Source organism: Marmota flaviventris, chromosome 16, assembly GCF_047511675.1.
Source record: "Marmota flaviventris isolate mMarFla1 chromosome 16, mMarFla1.hap1, whole genome shotgun sequence".
NCBI lineage: Eukaryota > Metazoa > Chordata > Mammalia > Rodentia > Sciuridae > Marmota > Marmota flaviventris.
Genome location: NC_092513.1, coordinates 68,211,287 through 68,239,033, shown reverse-complemented (window position 1 = coordinate 68,239,033; position 27,747 = coordinate 68,211,287). Strand labels below are relative to the sequence as shown.

The 27,747-nt window shown below is 34.6% G+C and overlaps 1 protein-coding gene across 3 annotated transcripts in view; it reads left to right on the top strand.

Moving 5' to 3' along the window:
- The window catches only part of Cep76 (centrosomal protein 76), a 31,171-nt gene that overhangs the window by 2,035 nt on the left and 1,389 nt on the right, over positions 1-27,747 (top strand). The window contains exons 4-12 of one of the 3 annotated variants that reach the window (XM_071602488.1): positions 674-898; positions 2,198-2,383; positions 4,116-4,213; positions 6,270-6,398; positions 10,932-11,120; positions 14,279-14,445; positions 15,591-15,924; positions 17,460-17,677; positions 18,073-18,188. In XM_071602488.1, the coding sequence (XP_071458589.1) occupies positions 674-898; positions 2,198-2,383; positions 4,116-4,213; positions 6,270-6,398; positions 10,932-11,120; positions 14,279-14,445; positions 15,591-15,924; positions 17,460-17,677; positions 18,073-18,188 (1,662 nt within the window). Of the gene's footprint in view, positions 1-673; positions 899-2,197; positions 2,384-4,115; positions 4,214-6,269; positions 6,399-10,931; positions 11,121-14,278; positions 14,446-15,590; positions 15,925-17,459; positions 17,678-18,072; positions 20,454-27,747 lie in introns of those variants that run through there. The other 2 variants (XM_027920694.3, XM_071602489.1) reach the window with 2 other exon arrangements.

The following is a 27,747-nucleotide window of genomic DNA, read 5'->3' as shown; positions in this document are numbered from 1 at the left end:
GCGGCCCAGGTTCGATCCTCAGCACCACATACAAATAATGATGGTGTGTCCGCCAAAAACTGAAAAATAAATATAAAAATTTTTTTAAAAAAATAAATAAATAAAGATATTGTGTCCATTTACAACTAAAAAAATATTTTAAAAGACAGAAAAGCAAATAAAAATATTTTTTTAAAAAATGAAACAAAATTTGATGGTTAGTTTGTCTAAACTTGGATTTCATTTTGTATGTAGTGTATCATATGTAGCACATGAAACAGGACATGAAACAAGAAACTCTAGTTTCTTGTGTTTTAGTATGATTTTATAAAAACAGTACAACTTTGCTTTTCTAACAGTAATATAATTGACAAAACACTTGCTAAGTTGATAACTGTCTGAGTTGGTTTATGGGGTGAGGAATGTTGTATAAGCAACTAAAAAAGCAAAGTACAGAAAATCTTGACTGTTAACTCCTTTCCAGCTGGGAGAAAGTAGCCAGGATATAAACTCAGAAAAGGATATGTATTATGTATCTTTTCGTCCCAGAGTGCAAATCATCTGCTCCATAGTAAATTTGTTGCTCTCTTTTTTAGTCTTTGGTTTTATTTCAGTCAAGTTATTGTTTCCTTATGTCTTGATCACAGTCTAAGTTATTTGGCAGTTTCCTCATATATATTGCTACACTTTACAGCTAATATTGATCCAACACGGAGGTATCTTTACCTTCAGGTTTTGGGTGGAAAAGCTTTCTTGGAACATCTTCAAGAACCTGAGCCTTTACCTGGACAAGTTTGTTCAACTTTTACTTTATGTTTACATTATCGGAACCAACGTTTTCGTTCTAAACCTGTTCCATGTGCCTGTGAACCTGATTTTCATGATGGCTTTTTACTTGAAGTACACAGAGAAAGCTTAGGTAAGGATGGGAAATACATTCAATTGAATAAATCTTTGTCAGGTTTTATTGCAGAAAACTATAACTTTCCCTATAAGTTTTTTTATTTGTTTCTGTGCTGGGGATTGAACCCAGGAGGGTTCAACCACTGAGCCACATCCCTAGGCCTTTTTTAATATTTTTACTTAGAGACAGGGTCTCATTAAATTACTGAGGCTGGCTTTAAATTTGTGATCCTCCTGCCTCTGCCTCCTGAGATGCTGGGATTACAGGCATGCGCCACCACACTTCGTAAGGAGAGATTTTTTTAACGGATGAATCTCTCTCTTCTCATATTGCTGTTTTTGTTGTTTTTTGAGGGGAGGGTGGGTAATGGGGATCATCTCCAGCCCTTTTTTATATTTGAGACAGGGTGTTCCTAAGTTGCTTAGGGCCCCATTAAATTGCAGACGCTGGCTTTGAACTTGGGGCCCTCCTCCCTCAACCTCCTGAGCTGCTGGGATTACATGTGTGTGCCACCATGCATGGCCTATAAAGGCATTTTATACACTTTGGTTGTTTGTATTTATAAAATAAGCAAAGTTATAGAATTATGTTTTCATAAGTTTAGATTTTAAGATTGATAATGCATTCATAAATTGTTTTTCCGTATGAACAATGTTACTTAATAAGGCAGTTAATGAGATAAATTGCTAGATCCAAGGCTTTACATCTTTGAGTTTTCTGTAGATAATACAGTGGTATATCAGGAGGTTGAAGAGCAAGGTAGCTCAGCACAGTGGTGCATGCCTATAATCATAGACTCGAAGGCTGATGTGAAAGATTGCAGATTCAAAGCCAGTCTCAGCAACTTATCTAGATTCTGTCTCAAAATAATAAAGGGACTGGGGATACAGCTCATTGGTAAAGTGCCCCTGGGTTCAATCTCCAGTACCCCCCAAAAAAGAGTAAGATTCTTGCTGTGAAGATAATTTAAAAAAAAATTTTTTTTGAAGAAGGGTAAAGGTAGTTTGAAAATGATGTTATTTAATGGCATTTTATCATATTAGCATATAAATAAAGAACAAACTCATTGTTTATGGGTTAGAAAGAACTGACTATGTATTAAGTAACTAAATGACTCATCACAATTCTGCCATCCTCTCAGAAGCTAGTGATAAAACTATTTTTATTCCCAGCCTTTGGCATGTTTTCCAAGACATACAAAGTTATTCTATTTGGTTTTGTATTAGTTTAGTATAATTTTCAGTAAGTTTTCTTTTATATTGGCCTAAATGAATATGTAACTTGATTTTTTTTTTTTCTGATTTATGTTGCTAGGCGATGGAACTAGAATGGCTGATTCAACAACAATGTTATCAATAAGTGATCCAATTCATATGGTGCTAATCAAAACTGACATATTTGGTGAGACCACCTTAGTAGCATCCTATTTTCTGGAATGGCGATCAGTTTTGGGTTCAGAAAATGGAGTAACCAATCTGACTGTGGAGCTTATGGGTGTAGGTATGGTGTCACTCTTACCTTTTTATAGGCACAGTTGGTAAAAACATTTATACCTCTATTTCAAAGATGCCTTCCTTATAAGCCAAGAGGGAAGGAAGCCTGTAGAGTTTCTTTCTTTTTTCTTTTTTTTGTACTTGGGATTTAACCTAGGGGTGCCTAAACACTAAGCTACATCCCCAGCCCTTTTTAAAATATTTTTTTTTATTTAGAGACAAGAGTCTCACTGAGTTGCCTAGGGCCTTGTGAAGTTGCTGAGGAGGTGGTCTCCAACTTGGAATCCTCTTGCTTTAGCCTCTTGAGCCACAGGGATTACAGATGTGTGCCATTATGTTGGCTTAAATGGAATTTCATTAGCGTTCCAGTTGTGATCTTTGGGAACTTTTTGACAAACAATACCAGTATAGCACTGATGAGGCTGGCCTTGTCTTAAGAAAAATGTTTTTCTGGAAAACGAATATAGAAATTTGGAAGGTTTTTAATTTATTTTCATTTGCTTAAATAAGTATGAGACTATAAAGAAACATAAGATTTTTGGCATGCACAAATATACATGTGCAAAAAGCTTATTCCTCTTTAGCATATCCTGGAATACAGTGCATCTAGTCAGTACCAGTGACTCCTAAAGAATATGGAGTAGGGCTGGGATTGTGGCTCAGTGGTAGAGTGCTGGCCTAGCACGTGTGAGGCCCTGGGTTCAATCCTCAGCACCACATGAAAAATAAATAAATAAATAAAGGTATTGTGTCCAACTACAACTAAAAAGTAAATATTAAAAAAAATATATGGAGTAGATTTTTTTCTCAGCATTTTACAGTGGACTAGTGAGACTTGGAAGGAGGTAATAACTACTTGCTCAGTATTAAATTAATTATATTATTAATGAATAGTTGTTGTCCTTCAGGGCAAAGTTCATGCCTGTCTTATTCCTTGGAATCTTGCATGATGCCTGTTATGTAACATTATTTTTGCTAATAAAATGGAAAAACCAAAAATCTAAAACCTACCAATGTTTTTTGCCTGACATAGAATGGAATTTCATATTGACACTTCTTCACAGAGTTAAATCTGACCAGTGGACAGCATAGCTTTAGTAATGATTTGGATTTTAAACCAGACCTAGAATATATATTTCATTAAATAAAAAGTAGAAGAAAAAATGTGTTTTTTACGTAGGAAATTTATTAAAATAAAAATTCCCAGTTATTTGTCTTCAAAAATAGGCCTAACATGATAATCATAGTAATGACCTGGAAACAAGCATATTGATTTCCTGAAGCAATATTAAATACTTTGGTTATGAAGTACATTTGTTTTCTAATTCTTTACATCTAGACATGGATTGAAAATTTGTATTCCTATGTGATGTGATAATAAGAAAGGATAAATGAGAATTTCTTTATGACACACAAAAAATTCTTTTTTTTTTTTTTTTTCATGGAGACAGAATGAGGTATTGCATTGACTTTATATTTAATGTAAGTCTGGTTGGTAAAATGCATTTAATAAAGATAAAAAATTAAGAATCCTGAATTCATTAGATCAGAAAAATCTTAAAATGTAAACATTTTTGTGTTAAAAAAAAGTTCATTTTTTATGTGAATATTAATATTTAAATTGAATATTTATTCCATTTAAGTGGAAAACACCAAGCTAAGTTATTTTGGTTACACTTTGATTGACTACACATAGTATTGAAACTTGTGAAGTTCTAAATCTTTATTTATCTTTATAGGCACAGAATCAAAAGTTTCTGTGGGAATTTTAAATATAAAACTTGAAATGTATCCACCACTCAATCAGACATTATCTCAAGAAGTGGTGAACACACAGGTAATTCCTAGTTTCTCCTGGTATATTTGTTTTTATTGTAGTATATTTACCTGTTGATCCTAGAAAGTACTCCCTTTTTGGAAATTGCCATGCATTTTTAAATTAGTACTCAAAGGTTAGTAAAAGAATTGAGAAAGAAAATGACAAAGATTGCTTTCTAGGGAAATCTGTGGTATATTTTGGGAAATGTAATGGATGTTTGAAACGACATAAAGGAGTAGCCTCAGTGGGTGTGGTTTGTTCATTTTGTAGACTTTTATTGAGAGATTGGTGTCATGCAGTTTTTGCTCTGTACTCAGCACTTGCTTCTGGAAAGTTTGAAGAGGCATTCTTCCCTAACTCTGCTGTCAGATCTCTTTTATAAAATGGCAATGCTGACTTTGTAAATCTCTTTTATTGAGTAGGTGAGTGGCATAACACAATCTTTGTTTTATTTTGCTTTCAATTTTTTATTAGGCTCTTAAAACCCTTTCAGATCTCAGATCTCTGCTGCTTTCTTCTTAGGTCTTGAGATTAGTAGGTTTCTCCACCCCTTCAGGGGGGTGTGCCACCCTGTCCTTACTTTGCAGGTTATGATCATCTGCCGCCTTTTGGCATGATTTCTCCTGGACTGCATACTTTGGTCCTGAAATTGTGCTTTTATTCAGTCATGCCCCTTTGTATTGTTCTATTTATAGTGTTCTGGTGACTTAGTTTTATTTATCTTTTTTTGGCTTGGGGGGGTGTGGATTTTTATTTTTACTATTATTTTTTGCAATGCTGGGGATCAAACCCAAAGCCTTGTACATGCTAGGCAAGTGCTCTATCACTGAGCTTTTTGGGGTTTGTTATATTTTTGCTTTCGTAGTTTTACAGTGCTAACCCCTCTCCCCCAGGTAAACAGTGTCCTACTCTGCTTTCCTGAAACAGCTTCTTAGTTCTGAACTCTCATCTCCCTTTAATCTGGCATCTGAATTATATATTACATAACACTTAGTAGGAAGTGACCTGATGTTACTTGTAAATGAATAGAAATGTGTATATATACATACATTATGTATGAGTTTTAATTATGTTTTTTGTAAGTTTATATGATACATAAGGAAGTAAACACTTGGGTTTTACTTTTTTCTTTTGTTTATTATGTTGACAAATAAATGGGTTTGGTGTTTGCATGCGTTTGCCTACGTGCACGACCTCAGGCCGTATAGACTTCTACCACTGAGCTATATCCCCAGTCCCAACAGCTCTAGTGTTTAACATTGTTTTATAAACATTTCTAATGTTTTTGCTCTTATGTTTGTTTTTTGATGACTGTAGCCTAAGTTTATTTTCTTATTTCATATATTTTTTCTAACTTTCCCAGACTTCTCTTTAAGATTATATTAAAATTTTCTAGTCAGAAATATTTATTGATCTTAAACAGATATTAAAAAGGGCCAGACACTTTTCTAGATGCTGAAGATGCAGCAGTACACAAGGCAGACAGCTTGTTTTTGGAGCCTAGATTCTGGTGAGAAGACCAACAGTAAAAATGAGTCCATAAACAAAGTACCAGATAGTAGAAGGTGTTAGGTGGAAAAGTTTCATGGGGTGAAGTGTGCAGTAGAGTGGATACTAGGAGTCTGATTTAGGTCAAGTGATTAGGAGAGGGAAAAAGGTCCAGATGGCAAGAGCAGCATACCAGGCCAGAACATTCCAGGCAGGGGGAACAGTAGCTTAAAGCAGAAGTCCCTGAACAGAATCAAGGGCCCCTTGTGGATGGGGCAAGAGAAGAAAATGAGGTGGATACCAGAGTTTGGAAGCCCATGCAAGTACTCTAGAGTGTGTTAGAAAATTACTGAAGTGTTTTAAACAAGAAAGTGACAATATGATTTATTGTTTACAATTTTCTGTCTTGGAAGAAAAAAAGATCACTTGACTATGTTGTGGAGACCAAATAATATGGCTAGTCATAGAAACAAGGAAGTATGCAGGCTCTTGCAAATATGGTAATGGGAAATAGATATGTATTGTGGTAATCAAGGAGATGGAGTAGAAATTGAAAAAAAAAAATATTTTTCTTTTAAATTTTAAGCTTGCTTTGGAACGTCAGAAAACTGCAGAGAAAGAGCGATTATTTCTTGTGTATGCCAAGCAGTGGTGGAGAGAATATTTGCAAATTCGACCCTCACACAACTCACGGCTAGTGAAAATTTTTGCACAGGTTTGTAAATTATATATCAGAAAAGTTTCTTTTGTACATATGGTAGTTAGTATTGTATATATAAATTTATTTAATTTGCTTTTCTAAAATGCAATGCTGACTTTGTAAATCTCTTTTATTGGGTAGGTGAGTGGCATAACACAATCTTTGTTTTATTTTGCTTTCAATTTTTTATTAGGCTCTTAAAACCCTTTCTGAATTTATTTAATTTTTAAGTAGATGAAAATCTGTTTTATTTAACCTGGAATAAACCCATTCATGATACTTAGAAGTTAGATAATTAACTTCTAAGTATCATGAATGGATTTCTATAAGTGCAGCTCTTGTGTGCAGAACAGAGGCTCTGGACATAAATTATTTTTGTTAGGGTTTTTTTTTTTTTTTTTAAAGTCACATGCAATAATTCTGTATAATCAAGATCTGTAACTTAGTGACTACTGATGTTCAGCTGCAGAATTCCAACAACAAATGCTTCTTGGCTTACAATTGGGATTACATCCTGATAAAATAAAGCCATCAGAAGTTGAAAATTTAATACATCTAACATACTGTGCATCACAGCTTAGCAACACAGTAGAGTGTCAGTAGTCATGTGGCTGATTGAGAGCTGTGGCTGCCTTGTATGAGAGATGGTATCATACTGCATATTCCTAGTCTGGAGCTCAAAATTGAAAATGAAATATGGTTTCTACCGAATGCACATAGCTTCACACTATCTAAAGTTGAAAAATTGTTAAGTCAAATCATCCTAAGCCTGGGACTATCTGTATAGATCTCTGCCTCTGTTTTCCCAAATCTTAAGCCCATTCCCCCGCCCCCTCTCTTTTTTAAAATTTTTACTAGTTATTGATGGACCTATATTTATTTATTTGTTTATATGTGGTGCTGAGAATCGAACCCAGTGCCTCACACTTGCTAGGCAAGTGCTCTACCACTGAGCCACAACCCTAACCCCCATTTTCTTTTTAACAAGTCAGTATAAAGCATATAGTGAGATCCTGTACTTTTTGTAACTTTTGAGGAGACATTCAAATCTTTCACGTATGTTTAACCTTATATAAATGCTTCTGTATAATTATAATGTAATATTGCTTTGAATTATATTTCTTAGATCCTAGCTTTACCCTGTTCTCCCTAGATGTTGGGACAAATGAAAAATGGTTTAGTTTCTAGATGGGAAGCTTGGGAATGAGAGTCCCTGGTTGTCTAGTGGTGGGAATGAGGGAAATGGCTTCAGACTTTACAGAGGCATTTTGTCAATGCTTTCAGTGACCGGGTAGGCAAGGTAGTGCTGAATCAGCACAAGGGCATGGAGAAACCACAATCAAAATATGACTTATCTTCCTGTTTTCTAGTCAAATTGCAGATTTTCACTGATGTGGAATCTGAGACCAGAGAGGACTCAAGAAGTGGATCAGATAAATGATATATCACAGAGAAAGGAGGAATGGGCTAGGGATGTGGCTCAGCAATAGTATAGTAGTAGGTAACAGGTAGCCCTGGGATTGATCCCCAGCACGGGTTGGGGCGGGGAACAAGGAACAGGAGGTTGGTGTGCAGCTAAGGAAATCAAGGGATTGGAATTTTTTAAGATCAAATGGCAACTTGGTCCTGGCAGAGTCTATATTAATTTGCATATTGTTTTGTTTTGTTTTATTTATTTATTTTTACTTTTTTATTCTAATTTGTTATATATGACAGCAGAATGTATTACAATTCACATTACATATAGAGCACAATTTTTCATATCTCTATTTATACACAAAGTACATTCACACCATTCATGTCTTTGTACATGTACTTAGGGTAATGATGTCCATCTCAATCTATCATCTTTTTTATCCCCATGCTCCCTCCCTTCCCCTCTTTCCCCTTTGCCCTATCTCCCCTTTACCCCATTATGAATCAGCCTCCTTATATCAGAAAACATTTGGCATTTGGTTTTTTGGGAGTGGCTAACTTCACTTAGCGTTATATTCTCCAGCTTCATCCATTTACCTGCAAATGCCATGATTCTATTCTCTTTTAGTTGTTTTGTTGTTGTTTTTGTTTTGGTTGAACCCAGTGGCACTTAACTACTGAGCTATCACTGAATTGCATAGGGTCTTGCAAAGTTGCTGAGGCTGGCTTCAGACTTGAAATCCTCCTGCCTCAGCCTCTCAAGTGATAGGGATTACAGACATTTACCACCTGCCCCACTTAAAACCATAGTTTTAATCCAGAAAATTATACATGGTCTGAAAAAGAATTTGCTCCTTCCAGGCCCAAGAGGAAATAAATTTCCAGTAGTACTATGCAGTAGCACTTTCTGCAGAGATGGCAATGTTCTACGTCTGCTATGGGATCTACCAGCCATGTGTTGAGAACTCAGAATGTGGCTAATGCAACTAAAACTGAAATTTCATTTAATTTTAGTTAATTAAAATTTAGAATAAAGTTCTGGTGTTCTATTGCACAGTAGATTGACTACAGATAATATGTACTGTAAATTTTTGAAAGCTAGAAGAAAGGATTTTGAATGTTTTCACCACAAAAGTAGTAAATGAGGGCTGGGGCTATAGTTCAGTGACAGAGTGCTTGGCTTGCACGTGTGAGGCACTGGGTTCGATCCTCAGCACCACATTAAAAAAAATAAATAAAATAAAGGCATGCTGTTCATCTACAACTATAAAAAATTTTAAAATAGTAAATGAGATATGTATAGATGTGTGCAATTCTTATGTATTAAATTTTTTAAAATCAATAAATTTAAAAATGGGAAAAACTTATTGTGCAGATTGAGAAGTTGAAATATTGAAATTTTCAAGACTTAAATAATATGGGGATATATAGATAATATATTAAATATTATTATAATGAAACATGATGATATATCTTGTATTCCAAGATGCTACTCTTGATGGCAGATAAATTTGTTGTTTAGGTACTCAACCTTTTCTTGTCATTAGTGCCTATGTAAGAATAGGACTTCCCACACATAACTGGGTTCATTACCTTCATTCTAACCAAAGATCTATGGACCTATCAGGGTCATTATATACTTGGTAATCCTTTGTTCTTTTCCTCCCTCACTAGTTGGGCAACAATTCATTTAATGACACCTTTTGAAATTTTTAGTGCAAGAAATTTTAAAATAAGTTATAGAAATTGAAACTTAGGGCTAATAATTTTTTAAGAAAATATTATAATTGCTTGAGGATATCCTTTTAATGTTCTGCTTGTGATTTCAGGACTTAATATTATACTACACAAATTAGTAATGCTGAATTAATGTAAAAGAAAATCAAATAATAGTTTTCCACTTTCCCCCTAATTAGAATCATGATTTTGTTTTAGAATTTGGTGGCAATCAGAGTTGAGAACTACCAGAACGAGTGAAAATAATAAGTTGTTTTACTCTGGATTGTGTTACAATTTATGGTCAGGTGTGTATAATGATCAAATATAAGTGATAAGTAAGGTTTCTTTCCTTGCTGAGTGAGGATTATTCTGGAGAAATGATGTCTTTGTGATGTAGAGAGATCAGCAGTTCTGATGGTTGGAGCAGGTAGTGTTCCTGTTGGCTGAGTTGGGTTTTGTCTCCTGAGGATCCCTGCCTTGGTCAAGGGTGTGGGGTCTCTAGACCCTGACCAGCTGTTGGCCCTTTCTCATGCTGCGGCATAACTGTGAAGTTAAGGAATGTGTGTGCTTGGTGATGTAATCTCCCGTCAGTCTCTAAAGACTGCTATACACAATAATAGTTATTAACCACAAGTATTAAGAGCTAGAATGAAAGACATTTTCCTAAAATGTTTTTTAAAATTGTGCTTTCGGTTGACTTGGTTAACAAATGGCTATTTTTCTGGATCTCTGAAGTGGGATGCTATAATAAAAACAAATTAGAAATAAGCAGCCAATCAGAATTGTTGTTTGTTAGGATACCTATTAAATTGTTTGGTAATATAAATAGTACTTTAGCTTAGACCCTCTATCCCTCCTGTACCTGTCTGCCCACTGTTTTTTCAGATCAATTCTTATTGTTATAGGCTTTGCTTTTGATGGTGGTGGTAGGTACTAGGGGTTAAACCCCAGGGGCACTTAACTTTTGAGCCACATCCCCACCCTGATTTACTCTTCATTTTGAGATGGGGGTCTTGCTAAGATGCTCAGGGCCTTACTAAATTGCTGAGGCTGGCTTTGAACTTGTGGTCATCCTGCCTCAACCTCCTGAGCCCATGGGATTATAGGTGTGTGCCACCACTCCTGGCTGTCTTAGGCTTTAGAGTCGGACAGTTTAGGGTTTGAATCCTGACTCTGTTGTGTGATAGTTGTACCTTCTGTTTTTTTAAATATGAAATGAAAATAATATAGATGAGAATTAAAAGAGATTATATGAATAGTGCTTAGCAGCATAGTGCTGGATTTATGATTAACAGTAAATGACATCCAGAGTTATTTTAGCTCATACTCATGTATTAAAAAAAAACAAAAGATGTTAAAATTGGGGGATGACAATCTGTCATTATAGATGATGTTTTCATCCTTTTCTTCCAGGATGAAAATGGAGTAAATAGACCCGTCTGTTCCTACATTAAACCACTTCGAGCTGGCCGGCTTCTGGATACTCCACGGCAGGCAGCAAGATTCGTTAATGTCCTTGGTTATGAACGAGCTCCTATTATTGGAGGAGGAGGTAAACAGGAACAATGGTGCACTCTGCTGGCCTTTCTCTGTAGAAACAAGGTATCATACACGCATAGTAGAATTAAGTAGCAAGTACATCATAGTTATTCTGGACTTACAGTACACTTGTAAAAGAATGACCTTAGAAAAAATGTACGTACTGTCAGTTTGAATAAGAAAATCTTGTTCTCGCCATTTGCCATAAACATTTTAAGTGTCTCAATACGTAAACACTTAACGTCTTTGTTTTCTCACAGTTTCTTATGTAACTTATGGTGATTTCTACAAGGTAGGGACATGTTAAGTAGTAGTCAGAAACCAAGCTATAGAGTGAATTTGAGAAAGCACTGTGACCAGAACTATGGTCTGCTGGTACAATTCTTGGGTTAACTTTTGCTCGGGTAATATTGCATATTTTTAAAGGGAAAATGGCAGTACAAAATGAATATGGGAAAAAAAAAACTTGGATTACATGGTATTTTTGTTTAGTTTTAAACACAGTATTAAAGACATGTAGAATAAATTTGTTAATGTTAAATTTTTTTAATGACTCAATTTTGATAAATTAAATATATCATGGGATGTTCCCTAGTCGTCTGAATTCTAAAAATGATGATAATATAATGAACAAATAACACTATAACATTTAATTGTTTTGAAACAGGAAAAAAGAGAACTTACCTTCATCTATTATTGTTTGGAAATAATTTTGCTTATTCTGAGGTTGTATAAATAGTATAGTAGTCTAAATAAACTCAAACTGTGGAAGAAACATTTGGATGATGTTGATATGACAGAGAAATTATGTGGGGTTTTTCATTTGTTGTTTTGTAGTCTGGGATTGAAGCAGGAGGTGCTCTGCCTTTTAGTCTTTTTCATTTTTTGAGACAAGATCTCGCCAAGTTGCTGAAGCTGGTCTCTAATTTGGGATCCTCTTGCCTCAGCCTGGCAAGTTCTTGGGATTACAGGCATGTGCCACCAGTCTTGGCTAAGACTGTGTCTTAAAGACAGTTAAAAAAACATTTAATTTTACTTAGCAAAAAAAGTTAGATTTGTTTCCAAGGTCTAGTTCCCAAATGTTATATATTTATGGACTTTTAAAAATTTTCAAATATAATAGGAATAATATATTTACAGTTGTGTCTATAATTATTTTGTAAAGCAAATAATCACTCTTCTGAGTATTTTTATTTTGGTACCAGGGATTGAACTCAGAGGTGCTTAACCACTGAGCCATATCCCCAACCCAACCCCACCCTGCCTTTGTTTTTGAGATAGGGTCTTGCTGAGTTGCTCAGGGCCTTGCTAAGTTGCTGAGGCTTTGAACTTGGGATCCTCTGCCTCAAGTCTCCTGAGCTACTGGGATTAGGGCATATACTACCAAGCCAGCTTTGACTGTTTTATTTATTTATTCATTTATTTATTTATTTTAAATATTTATTTTTTAGTTATACGTGGACACCATATCTTTATTTTATTTTTATGTAGTGCTGAGGATTGAACCCAGTGCCTCATGCATGGTAGGCGAGAGATCTATCTCTGAGCCACAACCCCATCCCTTGACTGTTTTATTTTTAAAGAGAAAGTATATCTTAAAAAGGAGAAGCTTGAAAATTAGAGTAATCTTTTACAAACAAGCCTTACAATAGTAAAGGTGAAACTTCAGAAACCCATAATTCTTTTCCAAACTTACAATTTCTTCATATTTTGGGTTTTTTTTTTTAGTAGATATTACTTTTTCCACAATTATAAATTTCCATAAGTAGAAATGAAACTATCTTGCTTTATAATTTAACATTATGCTATGAACATTTTTTTCATATATTGGTATTTTTTTGTGATTTCCAACTTCTAATGGTTATTTCACATTTTCTTGAGTCAATATATAAAATCTACCTATTTCTCCATTGTAGGAACTGTTTCTTTTGGCCAACTTGTGCTTCTAGCTTTTTGATATTATGAATAAATTTTTGCATTGATTTTTTTTTTTTTTTTCTGTGTGTGTGAATTTTGTTTTTTTACCAAACCTCAGGATAGAAAGTATGGGTCTAAAAAATTGTGTAAAGTCAATTTACTAACTATAAAATAGTACTTGCCTAGAATGCATAAGCCCTGGGTTCCATCCCCATCACCGCAAAACAAACAATGCAGAGCCACTAATTTAAAATTTTGAGGGGAAAGGAGGCCTTCTTCATTTTAGCATTCAACTCAATAGTTATTTTCAGGGCTGGGGATGTAGCTTATTGGTAGAGCACTTGCCTAGCATGCCCATGGTCCTGGGTTTCATCTCCAGTACTACAGCAACAAAAAGTTATTTTCACTTTTGTGTGTTACCTGTAGTATTCCATATATAAATACATATCTTTACATAATGTAGTCATATTATTTTTATAGAGTTTTTCTCAGAACATATTAGATATTTTCGGTGTGCAGTCTTCATAATTTTTTTTAAATTGTGAAATGTAGCAAAGAGAATTTGGAAAACGGGGAGAATGATGTATAATCTACACTAATAATAGGCATTGTTGTCATTTTTGTGTTTTCTCCCAATCAAATTTTCCTATATATTTCCTTGAAATTATATAAAGATGCTACAAATCATTGGTGTGTGTTCCATTTATTTACTATTTTTGCTATATGATTTGTTAGCTTGCTTATTCGTGTCCTTTAGCTATTCATTCATGTATTAAAATCTTCCCGACTTTCTTCCTACATTGTATGAGTTCTTCATAAACTTTTGAATCTTAAGTGCTGCCTATTAAAGTGTACATCATATCTGTGAGAACTTAATTTTTTTAAATTAATTAATTTTGTGGCCCTGGGGATCCTAGCTAGGCAAGCATTGTATCACTGAGCCATTTTCCCCATTCCATGAACACTAATTATGTAAAATAATTTCCTTCCAGAATTAGTATGTTTTCCCCCATTCTCTCATTTTAATACTGGTCTAGTGATTAAAATTGAAAAATTTTGATAAATTTTGATTTTAATATTGCATATAAATATCAAGTGAGGTGACAATATAAAGAAATAAGTACTTGGGCTGGGAGTACTTGGGCTGGGGTTGAGCGGTAGAGTGCTCGCCTAGCACATGAAAGCCCTGGGTTCAAACCTCAGCACCACTTAAAAATAAATAAAATGTATTGTGTCGAACTACAACTAAAAAATATTTTTGAAAAGGGAATAAGTAGTTGATTTGAATTCATTCTATCCTGTAGGGTGACTGTGAAGATCATGCTAACCTTCTGTGCAGCCTTCTTCTTGGATATGGGTTAGAAGCCTTTGTCTGTGTAGGGACTAAGGCAAAAGCAGTACCTCATGCATGGGTTATGACTTGTGGAACTGATGGAACCATCACTTTTTGGGAGAGTTTAACTGGACACAGGTGAGTCATCTCAGTTTGTAGGGATTTTAAAATGAAGGTGTCAGTATTTTAATTAGTTGATTTTTGTAGCGTTTGGCATCAAACCCAGGGCCTCAGCACATTAGACAAGCACTGTACCTCTGAACTACATCCCCAGCCTTAAAAATTTTTTTAAAACAGGGTTTTTGTTCATATTGATGTATTGAAGGTACACATTTATAATTTTAGTTATTAGAATATTTTTGGAGACTATAAAAAATTACTTCAGTATGGGCTGGGATTGTAGCTCAGAGATAGAGCACTTGCGTAACATGCGTGAGGCACTGGGTTCGATCCTTAGCACCACATAAATATAAAATAAAGATATTGTGTCCATATATAACTAAAAAAAAAAAAATGAATATGAAAGTCTGTGCCCCTGAAAAGAAGTCTTTACCGACATTATACTAGTAAAAACTAAATCATAGTAACTTTTAGCTATGTGTAATTGGCACACTTTTTTTCTGACAATCATACCTAAATCTGAAAATAAGTTCAAGTTGTAAATCATGAATTCTTTTGAAAATTGGATGTGGACACCAACTCCATGTTGGTAAGTCCATTGGACTTTTTTTTTTTTCCAGTTCATTAGCCTGTCTTGGTTTTAAAAAGAAGTTGGAACACTCCCTCTATCTTGGAACATTCTCTCCTTAGCTTCAATGGCTATCACTATCACTGCCTATCAGTTTTCATTCTTTCATTCTGGATGTTCTTCTCAGTTTTCCTTCATCTCGTCTTTAAATAGTGAATGTTTTAAAGACACATCCCTGGATTGCCTTCTCATTTCCTTGGGTCTTCTTTCTCCTGCATCAATAATCATTTCATGCCTGCTAATATGTTGCTAAATTATTTTAATTGTATTATCTGAGAGAAACTTTTTTGATATTGACAATAGACATAGAATATATCATATTGTTAGGTGAATACAATTTGGTTTCTATATTGTAAGATGTTCTTTGTAGTTAATTTAGAGTAATCAGATTGTGGAAGTATATAAAGGAAAAACAAGTATTAAATTCTAGTTCTGGAAGGAGTTATGGTCTTGTGTTAGACTATTTTTTTCCTCAGATACTGCCTGTAATTTTTAAATTCTCATTATGTAAATTTATAAATTAATTTTTTTTTAGGTATATTCACAAACCTATTAATCCTGATGAGCCTCCGCTTGCCGAACAGGCCAAACCATTGTACCCATATCGAACGATTGGCTGTGTTTTCAATCATCAGATGTTCCTTGGAAATTGTCAACCCTCTGATGCAGTAGAAACCTGTATATTTGATTTGAATGATGAATCCAAATGGAAACCCATGAGTGAAGAAGCAATTAAATCTGTGTGTGCCCCAGGAGCAACAACATCCCTTCCTCCCTTTCCACCTCTGTGTGCATCCACAATTGATGCATCCGTCACAAGTAATGAAATAGAAATGCAGCTGAGGCTCCTAGTGTCAGAACACAGAAAGGTAATTAATGCCAAAATAGTTGTAGGTTTATACCTTTTTCATTTGTTCATGTATTGAACTGTTTTGTACTTTTCTTTTTTGGTACTGAGGATTGAACCTAGGGGCATTTAACCACTAAGTCACATCCCCAGTTCTTTTTAACTTTTATTTAGACAGGGTTTCACTAAATTGCTTAGGACCTGGCTAAGTTGCTGAGGCTAGCCTTGAACTCACGATCCTCCTGCCTCAGCCTCCTGAGCTGCTGGGCGAGGGTATCATTTTACATCTACCCATCTAGGCAAAATAGATGCCAGTGTCAATCATTGTCTGTAATGGTACCTGTAAACTAGCAAGTGAGATTCCCATTTTGCCACAGGCAAAATGTAGTTGATTATGAACCTTTGTGATGAGCAGAAATCTTGAATGTGAAGTTAGAAATTGATAAAGATACATTACATTATGGTAATCAAAAGATTTAGAAGTTTGAAAAGTTTTATTTTTTAATTTTTTTTTCAGTTGCCAATAGACCTTTATTTTATTTATTTATATGTGGTGCTGAGAATGGAACCCAGGGCTTTACACAAACTAGGCAAGTGCTCCACCACTGAGCCACAACCCCAGCCGCCTGAAAAGTTTGTTTGTAAATGTAGGTTTCTTTAATGCACATGTTATGTATAAAGGAAACCATAATTGCCTTTATTATTCCATGGAAATATACGCTCTAAGCTCTGTAAGGACCCCTAGCTGGTTCTTTTTTTTCTGTTGTAGTATAAAACTCAAAGCTTTTGGGAGAGTAAGTGCTCAGTAGATACTTAGTTTAATTACATGTATCATTAATTTGTCCCTCCCACCCACTGCAGGTGAGTTGATGCAGATTCAGTCTTTGTTGTTCTTTTTAGATGTCTGAGACAGTGGAGTATATTTTGACATACTATACATACATGGAGTATGACTTATTCTAATTAGGCAGATTCAGTCTTATAAACTCTTTAAATTTAAATAAATATGGTCTCCAAATTCATTGACACTACTTGTCTTCATACTAGGACTATTCCAGGTGGCCACTTGTAGTAGATGTTTTAAAAATAGAGGATATAGCCAGGTGCGGTCAGTTGCCTGTAGTCCCAGTGGCTCAGGAGGCAGAGGCAGGAGGATCCTGAATTCATAGCTAGCGTCAGTGACTTAGTGAGGCTCTGTGCAACTCAGTGAGACCCTGTCTCTACTAAAATAAAAATAGGGCTAGGGATGTGGCTCAGTGGTCGAGTGCCCTTGAGTTCAATCCCTGGTACCCCACACAAAAAAGTGTAGGACATAAAACCTTCATGAACATCATTGTATTGAATGTCTTTCCGTTATTTAAGGATTAAAACCTGATAACCTTTAGTTGTCTTCTTTTTATCTCTCTTTATCCTTGGGATAATTAATAGGAAGTTTTAAAAACTATGGCAGCTTTAAAAAATCTTTTCTTGGCATCCATTAAAATAATTGACATTTTTGTTTGTTGGTTTTTATAATATTAATGCACTTCACTTTTTCTTTTCCTCTTGAATATATAGGATCTTGGCCTCACGACTGTTTGGGAAGACCAGCTTTCTTATCTTTTATCACCAGCGTTGGCTTCTTATGAATTTGAGCGCACCACAAGTATATCTGCAGGCAACGAAGAATTTCAGGATGCCATAAGGAGGGCGGTACCTGATGGTCACACATTTAAAGGGTTCCCTATACATTTTGTGTATAGAAATGCAAGGCGTGCATTTGCCACCTGTCTTCGGTAAGGTGGCATTTATGGATTTATAAAATTTTTTTTGCCTAGAAATCTTAGAAACCAGTTAGTCTGGTAGTTATTAGGAGTGACAGCACAACACAAGCATCTGGGGAGCTTTTACAATGACCTTCTTGCCACACATTTTGTTAGGTCTGACGTAGCCCTAAATAGTCGGGGGTAATTTCCTCAGTGATTTTGATTGAGGATCTCTGATCTTGACTAGTGTATAGACTATGGGGAAATAGTCCATAATTTGAATAGCCCAACCAAAATTATTGAGCAGAGATAGGATTTATCAAATATTAAGATACTTATTATATAATTAAATACTGACTTAGTTGGAAATAAGAAAGTAAAGCCTGTGTCACTTCTTAATTGAGTAAATTTTCTTTCTAACATAGATCCCCTTTTTGTGAAGAAATAATCTGTTGCCGTGGAGACCAGGTGCGACTGGCAGTTCGTGTCCGAGTGTTCACTTACCCCGAATCTGCATGTGCTGTTTGGATCATGTTTGCTTGTAAATATCGCTCTGTATTATAGGACTAGCATTTCCATAAGAATTATACCTGTGTTTTACTGAAATTTTACACATTATATATTACTAGCTGTTTGAAGGTTTTTTTTTTTTTTATTATTATTATTATCATAATCTGCTTTGGATGTCTTATTTCAATTTTGTATAGACCTGACTGATAATGTTTTAAAAAATCATGATTTGTGTATTTCAAGTCTAAGGATGAAAAACTTGTAAAAATCTTAGTTGGATTTAATATAAATTAAGTGTATATTCTATTTTAATAAATGCTACTTTGTTTACAGGTATTCAGTAGTTTAAATATGAATATAAAATTTACTCGGTTTTCTTTACACTAATAATTATCATAGAGGTATATATCTAAGGGTTTGGACTATAGTAAAATCAAAGTGATTATTATTTTTCAGAGGTGAATGAAATTATTTTAAATATATTAGGAGGAATTAACCTCACAAGACTTATTAATTGCATATATAAAAATACATTTTGGTGAATTACCACTTTTGTGGTTTACCCATGATGCTGGGGATATTTGAGACTTCCCAGAAATTTTTGGAAAGACTTCTTCAGAGTAGGAAATCAGTAATTCCACAAAAGCATGAATATTAATAACAGAGCTCATATGAAAGTACTTCAGTAATTTATAAATATTTATTGTTACGGAAGTGTATTGGGTATTTAAAAAATGTTTTCTCTTGCACCCCTGTATTATGATACAGATCTATTTTTTTTTTTAATGTTTATTTTTTAGTTTTAGGTGGACACAATATCTTTACCTTATTTTTACGTGGTGCTGAGAATCGAATCCAGTGCCTCACGCATGCCAGGCGAGCAAGCTACCACTTGAGCCACATCCCGAGCCCCAATACAGATTATTTTCTATAATTAACAATGGCATTCTATCACTGTTACTGTTTTTAGTGGTCAGAAGATTTATTTCTAACCTCTTAATGGATTCCATCTTCTGAGACTACTTCTTTTCATTGTGATAAAAACATCAGTGTATGTGTGAATAACCTAAGTGAGAGAATCATTGTGTGAGGCCACTGAAAATAAGTAATAAATGAGTGAATCCATGCTCCTATTTTTAAAAATTGAACAGGTTTTATGTGAGCAAAAGTAAGCATTAAAAAGACTCTAGCAGGGCTAGGGCTGTGGCTCAGTGGTAGAGCGCTTGCCTAGCATATGTGAGGCACTGGGTTTGATCCTCAGCACCACATATAAATGAATAAAGGTATAAAAAATTTTTTAAAAAGCAGTTCAACTTTCTATAAAAGGCTATATGATATAAGTGATAGGTTTGACTGTCCTTTTAGCATCTCTGTACAAAGTTTTTTTTTGTTTTTGTTTTTGCTTTTAGCAGTGCTGGGGATTGAACCTAGGACCCTGCACATGCTAGGCAAGCATTTTACCACTGAGCTATATATCCCAACCCTTCGTAAAGTTCTTAATTCAGTTGCTTTATCCAGTGGTCTTCTTAAAGTAAATGTATATCAGTTGTCTATCCAAGTTATTAATTCTATTTGTCATTAACTATTGCAAAATACACGATTTTTTTTTAAATAAAGATATCTTAAAATTTACTTTTTTTCTTTATTTTTATGTGTAGTGAATATTTATGATTTAACTTGTTTTAAAAGTCTGGAACTATTACTATCCTATTATCACTTTTTATTGAAAATGGTAATCAGATATTTCTTGTGAGATGATATTTAAGAAATTAGTGAAATAAGAATTAAGACATTTTTATTAGTTGCCACAATTACACATAAAGCTATCAACAGAGAAAATTACTCATAATTTTTAATTTTTGAGATAAACTATAAAGCACATAATAAGAGACACAGTCTATATATATGCTGTGTGTAGTGGCACACACCTGTAATCCCAGCCACTTGGGAGGCTGGGATAGGAAGACTGCAATTTCGAGGCCAACTTCAGCAATTTAGCAAGGTCCTAAGCAACTTTGTGATTATTTAGTAAGTACTACTTACTAAGACCCTGTCTCAGAACAAAAGATAAAAAGGGCTGGGGATGTGGCTCAGTAGTTCAGCACCTCTGGGTTCAATCTCCAGTACCAAAGAAAGAAAAGAAGAGGCAGACTTTATGGGCTATTTTATCATCAAGTGATCAAGGCTGTAGTGATGTTAGTCTGGGTTTCCTGCCTTCCTGTACCATGATAACACGTGTTTTGAATGCTTTTGGTATAAATTCTAAAATAAATTTGCTTTTTATGCACTTTAATAAGAGTCTGGCATTAATTTATATTTTTCTTTGAAGATAGTCTAATGACTTCAGTACATTTATTACTAGGATTCTCTTACTAATAATTTTTCTTAAGAATTAAATTTACCTTTGTATATTTAGCTGTTATAAGGTTGTTTATTAAAATTTTTTGTATAACGTGTAATGTGTTCTTTTTGACAATATGGATATTGACATAGTCCTCTATGTATTTATATATATGTTTACTTAGTAGAAAAATATGAGAAGCCCCATAACTTCATTTTTCATTCTCAAGCATGAACCTGTTGAATAAAACTTACCTAAATCCAGTTCTAATTTATGGAAAACTCCAAGTGCCTTCAGAATTTTTTCTAGTATTTATGTATACATCTTTAAATATGATCTGCAATATAATGGTTTCATACTTTCTACTTATGTATAGTATAGGAGTTGGATGATCTGTTTTTAACATGGACTTAATCTTTGTAACAGTGAAAGTAAATACTTTCCAGAAGTCTATATTTGAGAAATTTTTAGGTTAAAGGCTGTATAAAATCTTAAAATAGCCAAAGAAACTAGATGTCATCCTAATTTGAAGAGCCACATCATATTGTTTTTACCATGATATAGTTAAAGCACAACTCACTTATAATCATTAATGTATTTAAATATTGGTATTGAATGTTGTTCAAAATTTTCTTCTGAGATTTGGTCTTTGAATTTTCATTTGGCTTATAATTGGATTTAGAACTAATTATGTAATAAAAGTGTTAAAATAGTCATGGGTTTTTAGAAGAAAAGGGAAGGGAGCTATTAATTGGCAGCAGTTCAAATGTTGTGTTTACATGAAATGAAAGATTTATCTGATTCTATTGAATTTAGATTTGTAATCTAAATTCCATGTTTTCTAGTGTTTTTGAAAGTTAACTGTTTAGAGTTTTTGTTTTTGACATTTGACCAAAACTGAGTTTTAACTGCTTTTATATGTATGTTCTCTATTTTAAAATGTGATTGGATATTTAATGAACTACAATATGGAATTTTGGATTTGAATAATAGGGCTTCCAGACAACTGAATTTATAGATTAATTATATGGAAATCCAGAGAATTAAATTCTCTGCCTAGAGATATCTCTCTCTAGTAGCAAATCAGGTCTAGAATTCCAGTTCTGACTTTTTAATGTTTACTACTTTTTCTGTAACTCACTGTACAAATGTATGTTGTGTTTTTGTTTTGTGGCTGGGGATGGACCCCAGGCCTCAACGCATTGCTAGGCAAGTGCTCCACCACTGAGCCGCACCCCCAACCTCAGGTGTGCTTTTCTCTATGTAGAGGTGGCATTGTTATAGCTAACTCACCATTTATTGTAGTTTAAAAAAATGTTCATAGACAGCTACTAACTTCTAAAAAATAAAATGCTGCTTGCCCCTCGGGCCACCATTCCAACTTTCTGGTTTTAGGGTTTCTATCCCAAAGGTAGAAATACAAAAGGCATTTATGTCTATGGCACCTATATGTGACATAACAAAATTTATAATATGTTGTGTGTGAAGTCACCAGTGGGACCAGAATTACTTTTTAGAGAGGTTGACTTTGGAAAGCTGAGGCCCCACGACAGGAGACAGGGTGCCTGAAGTTACTTGTGGTGTGGCAGGTTAAGAAGGATGTGAATTCTGCTGTTCGAATACTTGAGAGATTGAATCAATGACTGAATACTGAAGCGCAGTGCTCACTAATGTGCATCCACAAACTATCTCAGTCATATTTAGTTTGTATTCTGAAAGAATTCTGAAATTCATTTACAAATTAGGTAAAACTAACCAATTGTTACTTGCATATTTTCTTTGCTAAAATATATGATGATAGAATGGTAGGCCCAAAATGAGGAGATGAGCATCAGAAATTACAAATTATTTAATTTGAATATAAGCAAAAATATTTGTTACCAATTCTTATATTTTTGACCCCTTCACTGAGATTTATTTGCAAGCCATACGATTAATTTAAAGTGTATATTCAGTGGTTTGTAAGACAGTGAGATTGCAGTCATCACTCATTTTAGAACATATTTCGTCACCTCTAAAAGCAGCCCTTGACTTTTTAACTCAGTCCCCTATCTCCACATCCCTTTTAACTCCCAACACTAAGCACTAATTTACTCTCTATAGATCTCCCTATTGTGAACTTGCACATGAATGAAATGAAATAATAAATTGTCTTTTGGGACTGGCATCTTTTACTTGGTATAATGTTTTTAAGGTGCACCCAGCTTGGAGCTTGTATCATGCTGCTTCATTCCTTTTTTTGAGTGACAACTCTTCTATTGTGTGGATATGCCATATATGTTTGTCCTTTTGTCAGTTGGTATCTGGTTATTTTTACCTTTTGGCTGTTATGAATAATGCTCCTATAAATGTTTGGGTTATTATTGAATTGAAAGAGTTCTTAATATGAGGTAGGTAGAAGTCGCTTATTAATAAACAAGTGATTTATAAATGTTTTTTCCCCATCTGTGGATTAGCTCTTCATTTTTGTGATGCTGTCCTTTGAAGTACAAAAGTTTTTAATTTTGATGAATTCCAGTATGTTTGTGATTCATAGTTTTGGTGTCCTAAGAATCCATTCCCCAATACAAGGCTGTGAAGATTTACCTGTTTTCTTTTTAGACCTTTGTAGTATTAACTCTCATACTTAGGTCTTCACACAATTAGGCAAACAAGTTTTCAGTTAATTTTGAATATGGTTTGAGATAAGGATCCACCTTCATTCTTTTGCATAAGCATACCCAATTCTAACAGCACTATTTTTTGAGACTCTTTTCTCTCTCCCTGTTCAATCGTCACCCTCATTAAAAATTATTTGAGCCGGACGTGGTGGCATACGCCTGTAATCCCAGTGACTTGGGAAGCTGAGGCAGGAGGATTGCAAGTTCAAAGCCAGCCTCAATAACAGTGAGGCACTAAGTAACTCAGTGAGACCCTGTCTCTAAATAAAATGCAAATTAGGGCTGAGGATGTGACTCAGTGGTTGAGTGCCCCTGAGTTCAATCACCTGTACAAAAAAAAAAAAAAAAAATTATTTGACCATTGACATACAGGTTTATTTCTAGACTTTCAATTCTATACCTAGTACCACACGTTTTGATTACTGTTGCTTTTGTAGGTTCTGAAATTGCAAAGTATGGTTCCCCCAACTTTGTTCTTTTTCAAGATTGTTTTGGCTATTCTGGGTCCCTTGCAGTTTCATATTAATTTTAGAAACAATGTCAATTACTAGAAAAAGGCAGAAAGGACTGCCTTCGATTTGTGGATTATGTTGGGGAATAATTCCATCATAACCAAGTTAGGCCTTTTGATCTTTTGATTCGTGGACATGGAGTGATTTTACATTTATTCAGATCTTTCTTCAACAATGAGAATATTATTCCTATTTTTCCCCTTTTGATGGTATTATAAATGGAACTTTTATTTATTTTTTCTTTTTTGTAGTTTTGTGGCCAGAGCCTTGTGCATGCTAAGCAAGTGCTCTGTCACTAAGCTACGTCTCCAATCCTGGCATTGTTTTAATTTCAGATTGTTCACTAAAAGTATATAAAAACACAGTTGATTTTTGTATATTGATTATATATCCTGCAACCTAATGAACTTATTTATTCTAAAAATTTTTTAATGGATTCTTTAGCATTGTCTTTACACACTGTCATATCATCTACAAAAGAGATAGTTTTACTTTCCAAGGCAGATCTCTTTTATTTATTTTATTTATTTGTTTGCCTGATTGTTCTCCTAGCACAATGATAGATGGAAGCAGAAGAGCAGACATCTTTTTCCTCGTCTTGGGGAAAGCATCTTTTATTTCACTGTTATGTTAACTGTACTTCTAAAAAAAATATTTATTTTTTAGTTAGGTGGACACAGTGTCTTTATTTTACCTAATGTGGTGCTGAGGAACAAACCCAGTGCCTCACGCATGCTTGGCTAGCCTCTCTATCTCTGAGCGATGACCCCAGCCCCTGTGTTGTTTATTGATGGCTTTTATCAGGTTGAGAAAGTTCCCTTTAACACCCCCTTTTTTTTTTCAACTTTTTTTAAAGTTGTAGATATACACATAACTATTTTTATGTGGTGCTAAGAATCAAACCCAGTACCTCACATTTGCTAGACAAGTGCTCTACCACTGAGCTACAATCACAGCCCTTAACACCTCTTTTTTTTTTTTTTTTTGTTAATGAAAACATTTTTATGTGGTGCTGAGGATCGAACCCAGTGCCTCACATATGCCAGGCAAGTGTTCTACCACTGAGCCCCAGCCCCAGCTCCTTGATTCTTAAATGTAAAACCAACTTCTGGGATAAACCATACTTCGTCATGGTGAAATATGATATCTAACACCTGTATTTTGCTGTGTTTGGTTTGCTAGTATTTTGTTGAGAATTTCTGTGTATACATGAGATTTTGGTTTGTAGTTTACTTGTGTTGTCTTTGTCTAAATAAATTACAGCTTCAGAAAATGGGTTTGGAAGTATTGTTTACCTCTTCCCTTTTGAAAGAGTTTAAAAATAGTATTGATTCTTAACTTTGGTAGAACTTAGAAACCCTCTGGGTCTGGGTTTTACTTTGCAGGTAGTTTTTTTTTATTATTATTAATCTATTCACTTGTTATAGTCTATCTAGATTATGGTATTTAGGAATTTGTCCGTTTTATCTAAGTTATCTAATTTTGGTGTACAATTGTTCATAATCCTTTTTATTTCTATAGTGTTAATGGTAATGTCCCCTCTTTAGTTCTGACTCTAGCAATTGGAATCTTCTTTTTAGGGTTTTTTTTTTTTTTTTTTTTTAATTAGTACTGTGGATTGAACCCAGTGGTACTTCAACACTGAACTACATCCCCAGTCTTTTTTTTTTTTTAGTTAATTTTTGAGACAGTTTTGCGAAGTTGCTCAGGGTCTCGCTAAATTGCCCAGATGGCCTAGAATTTGCAAACACCTGGCTCAGCTTCCCGAGTCTCCAGGATTATGGGTGGTGGGTGTGTACCATGGCATCAGCCTGAGTCCTCTTCTCTCCCAGCCCCTTGTTCAGTCTAGCTAAGGACATAATAACAATCATGTTAATCTTTTGAAGAACCAGCTTTGAGTTTCCATTAATGTTTGTTTTTCTATTCCCTATTTAATTAATTTCCATTCTGACTTATTACTTCCTTTTTTTAGTGTAAGGTTAGGTTATTGGTTTGATATCTTCTTTCTTTAGATATTTACACATGTAAATTTTCCTCTAAGCATGATTTAGATGTGTTCCATAAGTTTTGTTATAGTGTTCTTCATTTCCATTCATCTTAAGTTATTTTCTGACTTCCCTTTTGATTTCTACAATCTGTCAGCTATTTAGGAGTGTGTCGTTTACATGTATGTGTAAGTTTACCCAGTTTTCCCCCTGCTATTGATTTATACTTTTCATTCTACTGTGGTTGGAAAACTTACTCTGTTGCCATTACTTCAGTGCCTTGCTTTAGCTAAGGAAAGTTGGCCCAAGATTGATAACCCCACAACATAAATTAAAAATTGTCTGTTAAAATGAAAAAGAATACAATTTAGTCATCCCTGAAAATGACCATGCAAATTTTTGACAGCACAACAGTTGAAGAATGACTATTAACCAAATCTCGCAAGGGAATCATTTTAATGCTATTAAAAATAATAGCATAAGAAAGTCTGCTTAAGCTTTGTGCGGTGGTGTACACCTGTAACCCAAGCATCTCAAAGGGCTGAGGCAGAAGGATCTGAAGTTCAAGGCCAGTCTTAGTGATGCAGTGGGACCCTGTTCAAAATTAAAAATAGAAAAGGCTATCTCAATGGTAAAAGCATCCCTAAGTTCAATCTCCAGTACCAAAAAAGAAAACAAAAAAGTGATGTTAGAAGAAAAATCACTGATAATGAAATCCGTAATGAGAAAAGACCCCAAGGACACAGGACTTCCAGTTCACAGAACAGTTCAGGGGAAAAAACTTAAAAAAGAACAGAAACCCATTTAAGCCTTCCACAAAAATGATTCCCCAGAGTTCAACCTAAAGGTATAAGAGTATTTTAAGTAAACTTTTTTTTTTTTTTTTTTTTGGTACCAGGGATTGAATCCAGGGGTACTTAACCACTGAGTCACATCTGGAGCCCTTTATTTAGAGAACAGGGTCTTGTGGACTTGCGCAGGGACTCACTAAGTTGATGAGGCTGGCTTTGAACTCGATCCTCCTGAGCTGCTTGGTATGCCACTGCACCTGAGGAATGAGCATGTGTAGTATAGCTCTATTAATGACCCTTTACTGAGAAGAGACCCCAAGGACACAGGACTTCCAGAGCAGTTCGGGAAAAACAACTTAAAAAAGAACAGAAACCCATTTAACCCTTCCATAAAAAACACCAAGGTGAGGCTAGCTAGAATGTGCTTTAACCATTGCTTATTTAATTGAATTAAAGGGAAGCCATATTTTATGTTTGTTACATGCTGACCTTGGAAGAGAAAGAAGCCTCTCAGGGTCAAAGGAGAACACAAGAGCCAAGCACAGCTCCAGACCTCTGTATGTAGGGAAAAAAGACATCAGTTTTAAACAAGAAAGGTCTTTCTGGTACCACACGCAGGCGAATTGGCAAATTAAATAGTGGAGGTTTGAAAAAAAATATTTCATTTTGCTAATTTCAGTCAAAAAATGGATTTGTTTAATTTACATAACTCCGAACTCTGGTTTCTTAAACTTGTCGAGATTCTCCATTTTAGAGCAATTATTGTCAAACACCAAACTCTTGATATGAAAAAAGGGTATTTTTGTATTTTATATGACTCATATAAGATATTACTTATATCTGGGTGTAGTGGCATGGGCTTGTAGTCCCAACTTCTTGGGAAGCTGAGGGGAAAGGATCACAAGTTCAAGACCAGCCTGGGCATCTTAATGAGGTCCACCTCAAAAAAGAGTAAGGTACTGCTTGTCCTCACTTTTTAGATCTGATGGGAATTAGGTAATATGGCTAAAATAGGAGGGTCTAGAAATTTTGTTATAGGGAGTATATTTGAATAGCCTCTGGAACTAACAGAAACTTAGGTTAAGTCATTTTACCTTTGTAGACTCCAAATCCTATCTGCATTAAAATAGTAATTTGGCCTAAAATTTGGATCCATGTGAACTTCCCCAGATTGAATCTTTCTAATTAATTGAAGCTAATAATTCTACTTACATCATACTCAGAATATCATATTGGTTTTAAAATAATTGTTTCACCATTAAGAAGGTGAAAGCAATTGCTTGGCTTACTCTTTTCCAGTC